General features: G+C 51.5%; 1 protein-coding gene across 5 annotated transcripts; it reads right to left on the bottom strand.

Annotated features, from left to right (window-relative positions):
* Window positions 1-9: 9 nt before the first annotated feature.
* KYAT1 (kynurenine aminotransferase 1) lies at window positions 10-9,831 on the bottom strand. 5 transcript variants are annotated; one of them, XM_021551435.2, is made up of 14 exons: window positions 9,729-9,831; window positions 8,416-8,537; window positions 6,107-6,165; window positions 4,999-5,149; window positions 4,567-4,716; window positions 4,133-4,219; window positions 3,898-4,026; window positions 3,451-3,571; window positions 2,817-2,893; window positions 2,497-2,586; window positions 1,967-2,153; window positions 1,690-1,766; window positions 1,426-1,512; window positions 10-1,028 (listed from the first exon to the last, which is right to left on the bottom strand). In XM_021551435.2, the coding sequence occupies exons 2-14, from the start codon at window positions 8,497-8,499 to the stop codon at window positions 960-962; spliced, it is 1,368 nt and encodes a 455-aa protein (XP_021407110.2). In that variant the 5' UTR covers window positions 8,500-8,537; window positions 9,729-9,831; the 3' UTR covers window positions 10-959. The 5 variants fall into 5 exon arrangements, 4 of the variants coding, with proteins under 4 accessions (XP_021407110.2, XP_021407111.2, XP_021407114.2 ...); XM_021551436.2 differs by lacking the exon at window positions 4,567-4,716; XR_002467394.2 differs by lacking the exon at window positions 10-1,028 and having other exon boundaries at window positions 1,491-1,512; window positions 1,942-2,153.
* Window positions 9,832-11,897: the final 2,066 nt, after the last annotated feature.

The raw sequence follows: 11,897 nt of genomic DNA, 5'->3' as shown, positions 1-11,897 counted from the left end.
CTTCCATGATTGCAGTAATTCCACTTTAATAACTTAACTGCTACAAACACTCATCACACAGTCTGTTGTACACAACTCCTGCGTGGTTGATGATGATGTTTTACACTCTTATCCAGGCTGAAATTGATACTGATGCAAGAATTGCCTCTCCAGAATTGCTCGTGTTACCCTACCAGCTGACTGGATGGGAGGTTGTGGTGGCCACCAGCAGTAGGAGCAGCCAAAGCCAAGGTGCCCATTCTCCCCAGCCACTGTGTGCATTTGTCAAAGGCAAGAAGGTTTTGCTCTGCAGCCTGGACGATGCTGCCAAGCCCTGAGAAAGTGCCAGGAGTAATTAGGAAGGTTTGACAATAGCCAGGCTACTGGTGAAAGCCTGTTTCCTGGGGGGGAACAAATTTTCTCCAGAGAGGGACAGAAAAAAATAGTGGGAAAATAGTTTATGATGGGAAATGTCATTTCACTGGGTATGTAATTGTCAGGATTATAGGAGTCACCTTACTGATGGCTGGTGATACTGTCTAGTCCTGTGGGAACGTGAGTGCTGGTAGAAATGCTGCCCTAAGTGGGGATGTGGAGCAACACAAACCATACTAACCCTCCAGCACGGCCTTTAAGGTAGGTCCTGAAACACCTTTTCAGAATTTGGTGGTGAGACAGAGCCCAGGAACCATCCTCACCTTGTGTGTTGCTGAACACATCCCAGAACTGATTAGCAAAGTTTTTATATGTAAGAAATGTCAAATGCTGTCAGTGCACACAAAGTCTCACTTCTTGAAATCATTGCACAGTGATTGAAAATGTCCCCCAGGCCCTGGGCCTGGACAAACATAACCATTTGTCTGACAGAAAACGTTGTTGAAAGCACTGAAGTAAGAACATACCAAAGTTTGTAGACAAGTGAAGAAGAAGAGCAGCTGGGGCAGATGAGAACCAAGGAGAGCCTGGTTCTCTCAGTGTGTTCAGGAGCTGGTTTTCTCCTGTTTCCATTTTTGCAATATGTCACTTGCTGCCTTCAGTGTGGCTTCCTCCTAAAAAATACCACAGGTTTGGTCAGTGGCTCCCAGCCAAATCTTATTCCCCCTCACTGCAGCCATTGCTGATACAAAAATCCTGATCTCATTCTGAAGCATTGCAGGTTCAGTATGAGACAGGCACAGCCTCTGGGCAGCTAAAGGGGCACCTAGAGAGTCCCTTCCTTGGCCAAGAAATGTAGGATGCTGATGGGACAAAGTTTAGGATGGCCCTGGCACATCTGGTGCCCCCAGCCCAGCTCATGGGTCTGCAGGAGTGGTTGCTCCAGCTGGGATGTCATGGTGGGGCTCCAATGCCCAAGACATCCTGAATTTCTTCTTGGCATTTCTCTCATTAAGCCAGCCCTGATTATTACTCCCAACCTTGCCTTCCTAGTGCTGTTCTGTAGCTCACCTTTGCAAAGCAGAACCGGATGAAATTGGTGTAGTTGTTCTTGTGGGCCTCGCTGTAGAAAGCGGAGAGCGGGATGGCAGCAAGCCCCTGGGAAGAGGAAGCACAGGGAGCTGAGGGTCCTGCTCTGGGGCTGGCCTGCAGCCTGCTGTGCCCCAGTGTGGGTGAACTCCAGGCCCCCCAGCCATGAGCTTGGGTGGGCACAGCCAGCACAGTGGGCACAAACCCACCCAGGGTAAAGCAGCAGGAAGGGCCTGACCCTTTTACCTTGTTCTTGACCATCCACTTTGCAAATCTGGAGTCATAGGGCTCATCTGAGTTGGGGACATCAGGGACATCAGATTCTGCAGGAGAAGCACAGCAGGACAGAGGCTGAGGCAGGTGCCAGAAGCTTCAGCCGATCCCCAAGCCCACATCCTTGCAGCTGGCATGGGGAACATGCAGCCCATCCATACTTTGATGGTCGTTTCTGCAGGTTCCTGTCCCTGCCAGCAGTACCACGCCCCACACCCAGCCCACCTGGGCAGGACTGCAGGTGACTCACTGAACGGGGAGATGTCTGCCACCAGGAAATAGGTGCCCTCTGGGATGATGGGTTTCATCCCCACACCATCCAGGCTCTGAATCAGCCAGTCTCTCTTCTGCTGCAGCTCCTTGGGCAGCTGGACAAAGTAGCTCTCTGGTTTTCCATAGAGCATGAGCTCCCTCTGGAAACCCTGAGCCACGGCCTCCTGTAAGGAGAGAGGAGCCATGCCCAGTGGGAAAATGCTCAGGGCTTTCTTGGGAACTGAAGTTCCTGCAATTCACAAGTGATTAGGGAGCTCTCTGCCTCCAGCCCCTCTGAACTGCCTCTTAAATTTGTCAATGCAAGATAAGGAATATACCCCAGGCAGGCTGGACTCTCCCCTTTCTCCCAGGCATGGAACAACTGTAGGGAGAGAGGAAGGAGCCTCTCCAGGGCACCACAAATCACCTGTGTGTGCCTTTCAGGTCAGCTGTGGGGAAGAGGACCATGTCTTACCCCTGCTCTGAGGGCTTGGGAATTGCAGGACCAGGTGCAGGGAGCTGCCTTACCTGGGCAATTGTGGCACAGTGGTACACCGAGTTCTGCTGCACAGTACGGAGGTGCTGCAGCAGCCTGTCGGGTCCCACAACCCAGCCCACCTGTGGCCAGGAGAGGAGGAAGAAGATGGTGAGTCTCTGGCTGCCTGAGCAGGCTCCCCTTTCTGTGCCTGTGCTGGTTTCATTGCACTTTCTAGACAGAACTTTCATAAAGCACCTCTGGTACTTCCAGACCCCGAGACTCAAAGCAGAGCGTGGCCACAGTGTCCCCAGTGCTGTGCTGTGGCAAAGGGACAGGGATGGGGACATGAGGTGCCACATGGGATATTCACCTTCCATCCAGTGGCACTGAAGGTTTTCCCAGCACTCCCGATGATCACCGTGCGGTCCCACATCCCTTGCAAGCTGGCTGGCAATGAGAGGAGAGAAACCCCAATGGCAGAGCTCAGCATGCTCCTTTCTGGGCTGCATTAATGGCACGTGGTCTGTCCACCATGAGCCTTAAAGCACATCCCAAGCAAGCAGCCAGGGTTCTCAAGAATATCTCATTTTAATTAAGCATTTTCACAGTCATGTACCCAGCCCCAGGGGCTCTCGGAGATGCCAAGCACCATCACCCTGCATCAAGGTGATGGCATGTTACTCCAACTGGAAGAACAGGCTGAAACTGTGTTGAAATGGATTTCCTGGCACTAGAGACAGTCACAAAACTGTCTTTTCAAGGCATGGGAAAAAAAATCAGTTTCACTGGAGCCAAGTGGCTTTTTGTTCTAGATTTTCCCTCTGACTGGCTCTGAAGTCAGAGCTTCTGTTTTGGACCTGGCGTGGCAGCAAAATACCCTCAGCGTGGGATTCATGCCTAGTACAGCTGTGCATGCAGGCAGCTCCTGGGATTTCCAGGGGCCGCCAGTGCAAAGCCCATTCCCTGGCCTGAGCAGCCCCGCCCAGCCCAGCCCTGCCCCGTACCGATGCGGATGTGCTGCTTCCCGTCGTAGACCAGCCACTCGTACACCTCATCGCTGATGCACAGCACGTCGTGCTTCACACACAGCTCTGCAATCAGCCCCAGCTCCTCGCGGCTGAACACCTGCAGCAGGCACGGAGTGCAGCAGAGGTACAGCAGGAGCATTTCGGAGCCCCTGCCTGTCCCTGCCTGTCTCTGAAGGTTGTGTGTATCCTCCTGGCACCATCTCCTATGCCAGGGAGGGGCAGGAGCTGGCTGCAGTGGTTTAACAGGGCAAAAGCACTGCTGGCACAAAAGACAAGGCTTAAAAACCAGGAGACTGAGCACAGCATGTGGTCCCCCACAACACCCACTTCCCTTGTGTGCAAGGCAGGCTGAGTCACTCCTGCACTGCAAATGTGGCTGCAGCACCCCAGCAGCTCAGGGCCCAGCTGGGCCAGCAGTGTTACCTTGCCCAGAGGGTTGTTGGGTGAGTTCAGGACGATGGCTTTTGTCCGCTCACTGAATTTAGAAGCCAGTTCAGCTGGGTCCAGCTGCCAGTCTGCACTAGACATCAATTTTCCATCTTTTGGAGGATTCTAGAGAGAACATGGGAATCTTGGGTTTGCTTTGCTACCTCTGCACCTTGTTTACCACTCACCTCTTTGCTAACTGCTGTGACTCTTCCCTTCTCCACCCACTCACCGGCCTCAGAGGCACAAACACAGGTGTCCCACCAGCCATTTTCACCATTGGCTCATAGCAGTCAAAGAAGGGTTCAATGATTATCACCTGGAAGAAAGGGACATGTCAGCATCCTCCTGGCCCTGCTCAGACCTTCCCTGAGGAGTACAGAGAGCAATAGGAGACACAGGACATTTTAATCCCTAATTACTGTAATACAGAACCTGCATTTGCCTGTGGAGAGTGTCAGGATGGACACTCAGGACAAAAAGGGTTATTTTGCTTTATGCAGAAATGAGGTAGTGCCCTGTAGCAGATAATTTCTTCCTTTGGAAGCTCAGATACTGCAGAATGGGGATAAAATTGGTTTTGCTTTGGAAAGGGACAATGACAAACCAGCCTGCAGGTCCCCTGGGGGAAGGCTGCCACTGCAACAAGCCCTTCTATTGGGTTACCTCATCACCTTCATCCACTAAAGCCTGGAAGCAGCAAAACAGGCCCTGGTATGCCCCCACAGTCACCATCACATTGGTCATAGGATCCAGATCTCGTCCAAGCAGCTTCTCGAAAAACTGGGCTAGGACCTTCACCAGAGGTGGGTGGCCCTGTGGGGTGAGAGTAGGGTTGGAATTGGGTTGCAGAAGATTCCTAAACCAAGGATAAACCCTAGGAAGGGGACTGGGAAGCCAAGAGCCCTGTGAGATCTTCCAGCCCAGCTGCTTCAAACATCCCAGTAAAGCAGGGAGTTACTGGGAACAGTGGGTCGAGGCTGGATGTGTGTTTTGTCTCATGCTTTTTCCTGCTTATTGCTGCCTGGTGAGCTCTGAAGCAGCCAGGGCTGGTGGGGACTGAGGGGGTAGTGCTGGGGAGGGAGATGTGTCACGCACGAAGGCACGGGTGTACTGGTGCAGCATGTGGTTCCCCCCGCCGAGGGCTCTCCTGAGTGCCTCTGTCAGAAAGTCTGGTGCAGGGAAGTCGGGGAAGCCCTGGCCCAGGTTCACCTTGGAGTAGGTAGCAGCCAGGTTTACAAACTCCACCCTGGAGGGAAGGGAAACAAAAGCACTTTCAGAAGGTCTGAGCCATGTGCTGCATCGGGTCTGCTCGCAGCATCTCTTTGGAAGGGAGTGGGGCAGGAGTCCCTCCTGCAGAGCCTTCCTGCTGCTCACAGGCAGGCAGGACCAAGCAAGGTCATTTCAGACCTGTTGCAATTAAACCAAGGATGATGAACTACTGCACTGGGGGAACTGTGAATTTAATTTAATTTAACTGTTTTTCTCCCAGGAAACAGCTCCTGTGGTCAGTGTGTGGTCACAGCTGAAATCCTGTAGTGTTTCTGATCACACTGGACTGAGCAAGAGGGGACTTGGAGGTTTTCAAGCTCATACCAGCTCTGCAAAATTTAGCAACTAGACATTTAAGGCCTCTGCAGAGGGCAAGGTGAGTTGAACTCGCTGCTCATGTCAAACAAAAGAAGAGCCAGTTCACTGGCAGTTTGTAGCCTGAACCCAGACACAGCAGGGCCTTGGGAAAAGACCATTAAAATCTCTTCTTCCAGCACACAGCTTTCCCAATGCTACATTGTGCTGGCAGGATGGAAATGGCATTGCAGCAGCCCTTCCCTTGCCTCTCTGCTTGTGGTGCCCCAGGGTGAGCTTGGAGCAGGTGCCAGGCTGCAGCCAGTGTGCAGCAAACACTTGGCTCAGATTTGGGTGCCACTGGGATCATTTGAGTGGATGGGTCAGAGGGAGGGCAATGGTTCTGCCTGCCCAGTGGTGCAAAACACCAATACATCCTGCAGTGAGAACTGCAGGTACAGCACTGACTCATGGTAAAGTCTTCTGGAAAAACTTGCTCTGATGTGCTTCCTGAACATATGCAAAGCAGTTGAAGGAAACTTCTGCTCTGTGCTGTGTGGCTACTGTGGTTTCAATTTGGTTTTAGGATGCATAAAACCACATCTACCACCTGGGTAAACCAGATATTCTTTTAACTCACCAGATATTTTTATCTATTCCCTCCAGCCTCCGAGCTTGCACTGGCCTTGACATTTTTGCCTGCAGAGAGTGAGAAAGAAAATGAGTTTAAAGCTTTTAAATGAGGCCACAAATGAGGAGCTGTGGTCTTCCCAGGGAAGTTTTTCCCAACAGAAGGTGTGCCCTTTAGTATTGCTTCATGGGCTGTTCCTGACTGATCTTGGAGCAGTATTACTGTTACAGTGGTTTCTGCTTTCATTTACAAGTTTCAACAAGAACTGGGAAATAAATGAACAAGAGAAGCTTTTGTACACTCACTGGGGAGGTGGCAATGCCTTAGACCTCATTACCTGTTTGGATTAGTCACGGGGTCAAGCTCAGCCAGGCCGTAACAGCCAGGCCAAGCACCCCAGACCTCAGCCTTTTACCTTTCATAACCTCTCCATCTTCATGGGAAGGACCTCCTTACTCTACAAGTCATTAAATACCCCCTTTTCACAGAAGAACAAACTATTTTATCCCATGATGCTCTATGAAGTAGCAGAAGTAGATCCTCTTCTGTCCTGATGAAGTGCTTGTTGAGGGGGCTTGCTCTAGATCCTATCAAATGTGCAATTTTCTATTTAAAGTTCATGTCAAACCCAAGCAGCAACTAGGTACTGACATGAGAGAGCAGAGCACAGAGGTCAGTGTGATGTACAGACACTGAGGTACCATGCCGTGACTGGTTTGTAATTTCCATGCACATCATGGCTCAGGGGAGAGGAAAGACAGTACGAAACACTGAAAGCAAAACCCTCCTTCCAGTTGGATAAGCACAGTGGGAGAAAGTTAGATGTGCTTTATGGGGAATTCATCACGAGGATGATGAAAAGCAGCAGAGACAGAATTTAGTAACTCAGCAGTGCAGGAAAAAGGTACCAGACAGGGAAGGGGCTGGAAACTGGAGACAAATGATGCTCAGTGCACCAGACAGAGCCAGCGTGGGGGCACAAGGAGGGCAGCCCTGAAGCAATGAGTCAAGAAAACCATTGTCACCACAGCAAATAAAATACATTTGAACTACAACAAGGAAGGCATGTGAAAGCAACTGAGCTGAGGTGCAGAGCTGGGATGTGCAGGGGTCTGTGCTCTGCTGTCCCAGGATGGTGGGGGGGATACCAGGTCAGCCTCCTCCCAACACTCAGCTGCAGCAGGACTTACCTGCTCCTCTCTGCTGTTTCCACAGTAGTGCACCAGAGTTTGGGCAGTGCCCCAAGGATGCTCTGTGTTGAGGTCCTTAGATTTTTATACAGCTTCAGCCCTTACCAGAGATCTTTGCAAACACCCAGCCGAGGAGCCCTGTGTTTCACAAGGCACCAGGTGGACTCTGCTCCACACTGGTGCCAGGCAGGTAGCCAATGACAAGCAGAAGTCACTGGCTCCAGGGCAGCCTCTCTCCCTCTCCCTCTCCCTCTCCCTCTCCCTCTCCCTCTCCCTCTCCTTCTCCTCTCCTCTCCTCTCCTCTGTTCATTCTGCACAAGCTCATGGCTGTTACAGTCACAAGACCTGGTGCCTGAGCTGATTTGGGTGGGAGCAGAAGGATTTATGGCTTGGGAAGTAAAAGATACCTGGAGGTAAAATATTAACAGCTCCAGTGCTGTTCTTGCAAGGTGGGGCTGCTGCAGGCCACAGGTTAGAGAATTTAGCCTCATTTAAAATGACCAAGTGTGGTGGGGATCAGAGGGAAGAAGGTACCTTAAGCCTTGAAATTCCCAGTTCTGAGGAAAGGCCTTGTCTGCTTCAGGAACAGAAATAACAAATTCTTTTTTTTCTGGTATTCCCTCCATCCCATCCTATCCCAGCCTGCATGTGATACTGCCATGGAGAGCAACACAGGCTCAGGACCATGCAGCCCTCAAATCTGTTTCAGCCTGTTCTGTCCCCAGACAGAAGGTGCAGTTTGCCTGACAGCCACACAGGAGACCTGGGTGCCAGTGCAGAACACTTGGCATCCATGACCTTCCACCAGACTCTCTGCTGGGTATGACTGCCTTGCTCTATATGTTGGGATCTCTGAGTGGGATCTGATATTTTCCAAGTATTTTGCAAGCCAAGAGGCTCTAGTAGAGACCATCAGATGAAGCAACCCCACAAACAAGGAGCCTTCTCCTCTGTGAAGGATATCCCCTTACTTATGAGGATCCTTTAAACACTCCCTGGAAATAAACAGGTACAGAGGAAGTTGCACCAGCGTGGCTTTTCCTGATGTGCTCTGTCTGCTCTTGCTGCCAAGCTGAGCTGCCCTGGGCTGTCTGCCAGCCAGGAACAGTCCCACTGGGCATTCCATACCTCTCTGGAGCACGAGCTGTGCCCAGCGCTGCTGTTCCTCTCCAGCAAGAAGTGACGCAGGGACGGTCCCGCTCTCCTGAGCATGCCACAGCTCCTGCTGCCTCACTCCTGCAGGCACAGACCTGCAATTCCCAGACAAAGGACAGGGCTGAGACAATCACTCCCATCCAGTGTCACTGAGCCCAGGTAACTCTTGCTTCTGCCCTTCCTCCCTTGCAACACTTTCACCTTCCTGGCATACACAGAGAATCTCTGGTCTCTCAGCTGCTGCAGCTCTGGTTTAGTCACAAGTTTTATTCCAATTAACAGGATGTCACCTTCCATCTCTAAAGTGATTTTGGTGATTATCTTTCCTTCAAGGTCCCAAACAAATGGATTTCTGTGTGTAAAATGCAGCCTGTTCCTTCACCTCAGTTTCTTTCAACTATTCTACAGCATTTCTTAAACATGCAGTATTTAAGCTAAAATAAGTGAATGTTTTGTTAGGTACTTGAGATAAAAGCAATGAAGCTGGAGGATGTATATACCTTTATTATGACCAGCCATGAATTAGCTTACCCATCTGCTAAAAAATTAATTAAAATAGATTTGAAGCTGATCAGCTCACAGGTAAGCTCTTAATACTCCTAAAGGCACTTTCCATCCTTTCATGCCGGATGCACGTCCCCAGTGTCTGCATTTTCTGTTATTTCTGAAAAAGGTGCAAAGCAGCTGCAAGCTGAGTAGGATTTCACATCTGTTTGTCAAGTGGGAAAAAACAGCACAATTTATGGAAAAATTGGAATCCAGAGCATCATATTGCTTATGACAGTAAAATCTCCACCTTGTGCTTGCATGACACTGAGATGTGGGGGGACACTGCAAAGGAGTCCTGGAATGAGGGGATCTACCCTGCAGGGGACAGGATCAAAGTGTGGCAGTAAAAAAGGCTTTATCAGATGGCAGCAAACTCCAGAGCTGTGTAAGAGCTGCGCACAGGGCTGAGGGCAGCAGCTGACCGGGACGCGGCTGGCTCTGGAAGGGTGGCACTGGGCTGAGCGGAGATTTGGAGGTGACAACGGGAAGGTCACCTCGGGGACTGGTCCCTCACCGCCCCAGCCCGCGGGTCGCAGCCGGCTCCTCCATCCCGGCGCTGCTCCAGCCCCCCTGGCAGCTCGGGGTGCAGCCGGGAGGCTCTGGGGACACGGCTGTCCCCAGCACACACGGGATGTGCCCAGCACCGGGGACGGGCAGGGCCACAGCGGCAGCGCCAGGGCAGCTGACAGTGGGGCAAAGCAGCTGCCAGAGGGACTGCGGGGACAAAAACAACTTACATGGAGCTTTACGCGCTGCTTCACGCCGCAGAGCCTGGCACAGCCGCCCGGGCTGCCCGGGCACGCATTCTGCCTCCTCCCGGCCCGAAAGGCTTCGCCTGCGGCTGGAACTTCCTGGGAGGAGCCGCTGCGAGCGCCGGCGGGCGGCGGTGCCTGCAGCGCTGGAGCTGCGGGCAGCAGTGCATGGAGCCGCGGGCAGCAGTGCATGGAGCCGCGGGCAGCAGTGCATGGAGCCGCGGGCAGCAGTGCATGGGGCCACAGGCAGCAGTGCATGGAGCCGCAGCCCTGGAGCTGCAGGCAGCAGTGCATGGAGCCGCGGGCAGCAGTGCATGGAGCTGCAGCCATGGAGCCGCGGGCAGCAGTGCATGGAGCCGCAGGCAGCAGTGCATGGAGCTGCAGCCCTGGAGCTGCAGCCCTGGAGCCGCGGGCAGCAGTGCATGGAGCCGCAGCCCTGGAGCCGCAGGCAGCAGTGCATGGGGCCACAGGCAGCAGTGCATGGAGCCGCAGCCCTGGAGCTGCAAGGCAGCAGTGCATGGAGCCGCAGCCCTGGAGCCGCAGTCCTGGAGCCGCAGTCCTGGAGCCGCAGCTCCAGGAAAAGCGTTCCAAACCAGCTCTGAGGGCTTCAGCTGCCAGGACAAATACCCCAGCTAGTTGTTCAGGTGGAAGCTCGTGCTGGCATAACCACAGCAGTGTATTTTTTGTGGGTCGGTTGTAAAGACTTTAGCATGGCAATGGCAGGGAATTTCCCTTTGAGTGGAGCGTTCGGTCATTTTGAAAAATGAATTTATAAGTCGAAATCCTCTCAAAAATTTCATCCCGCAGGCTTAATATGATTAGAGAAGGGAAGGGATAAGTGTAAGGTCCTCTTGCCTAAAGCAGATCTTGCAGCATTGCCCGATGCTGGCCTGGGGGTGGCCAGACAGGGATTTCAGTGGGGGATGCAGGAGCTGAACTCTCCATCAGTGCCAGAGAGCTGACAGCTGCTGCATGAGGTGTTCAGAGAAATCTGCCCTCTCTTCCCTCTTCCTTTTGGGAGAAATCTGCCCTCTCTTCCCTCTTCCTTTTGTGACAAGGCGTGACCTGCACCGATGAGTCAGGTCATATAAGTCTCCTGAATTAATTTCTGTCGCCCTTTCACAGCAGGAAAAAGTGAGCCATGGGGAAAGGAAGTGGCTGCATCCGCTGTGCCAAAGGTTCCCGATCCCAACAAACACCCCACAGGCATCCCTGAGGTGATTAAGCAGGAGGGAATGTCTGCAAGGAGAGGAAAACTCTGTTGCCTACATTTCTGTTCAACTCAAACACCGAAACAAACAGATGGAAGGAAAACTTGGTTTTGTAAGAATGATCATGTCACATCCAGAGCCATCAAGTGCCTCTATGGCATTTTTCCTGTGCTTTCTTTGCCCTGTTCTTCACCAGCCTTGTGCCTTCCCTGGTTGTTGTTTGCCCCTGAACTGAGCTCGTTTGATTAGATATATTAGCAAAAAGCCAATTTTGAAGAAAAGTGGCTAATATTCTGTCAGGCCCATAGGTTCAACTGGCTCAGGGTGGATGTGAAGGCAAAAGGTCCTGCAAGGAAAAAGAGAGGTGGGCAGGGAGGAGTAGGGAGAAAAAGGGATGGACACGAGCCCCCACCTTCTCTGTCAGGATTTAGACTTTTTATTAGTCCAACAGTATCACCTCAATGCCCTCTTGAAATTCAGCAGAAATTTCTGGATGAGGTCAGTGATGTAAAGGCCTTGTACTTTTTACTGTAAAACTCAAAGAAAATTATGACCTTTTTCTTCAGGTCATTTTAATTTGACAAATGCATCTGGACATGAACAATTCTTAATTAGTGTTGAGTTAAAAAAAAAAAAAAAAAGCTATTGCACTGGGCTGGTAAGAGTCTACAGCCCTATGTCCTGACACTGGGATCCCAGCTCCTCTGGTATAGGACTTGTGCCTGTGGCTACAGGAAGTTGCTAAGACTTATAATATTCCTAGAAAGCCACAGATGCACTTACTTTATTGTTACAGGCATCACTGGTGTAGACAAGTTAAAATTGGCTGCACTTAACCACTCAGAACCGCCTGTTGTATGCTAATAAAATTACAACTAATGCCTTTGAACCATCCTTTATGAATTTAAAAAGAAATTATGCTGCACAATGTTCTCCATTGCGT

Source organism: Lonchura striata, chromosome 22 (genome assembly GCF_046129695.1).
Source record: "Lonchura striata isolate bLonStr1 chromosome 22, bLonStr1.mat, whole genome shotgun sequence".
In the NCBI taxonomy this organism is placed as follows: Eukaryota; Metazoa; Chordata; class Aves; order Passeriformes; family Estrildidae; genus Lonchura; species Lonchura striata.
This window is presented reverse-complemented; position numbering and strand designations above follow the sequence as displayed.

What these genes read in the sequence shown, in the direction of transcription:
- KYAT1 (XM_021551435.2), bottom strand. Translation starts at nt 8,499, where the DNA reads ATGCTCAGGAGAGCGGGACCGTCCCTGCGTCACTTCTTGCTGGAGAGG. An exon ending in TAGTGGATGAAGGTGATGAG is followed by an intron (nt 4,220 to 4,566) that starts GTAACCCAATAG and finishes CCTTTCTTCCAG; the next exon opens with GTGATAATCATTGAACCCTT. An exon ending in TGTTTGTGCCTCTGAGGCCG is followed by an intron (nt 4,027 to 4,132) that starts GTGAGTGGGTGG and finishes TGTTCTCTCTAG; the next exon opens with AATCCTCCAAAAGATGGAAA.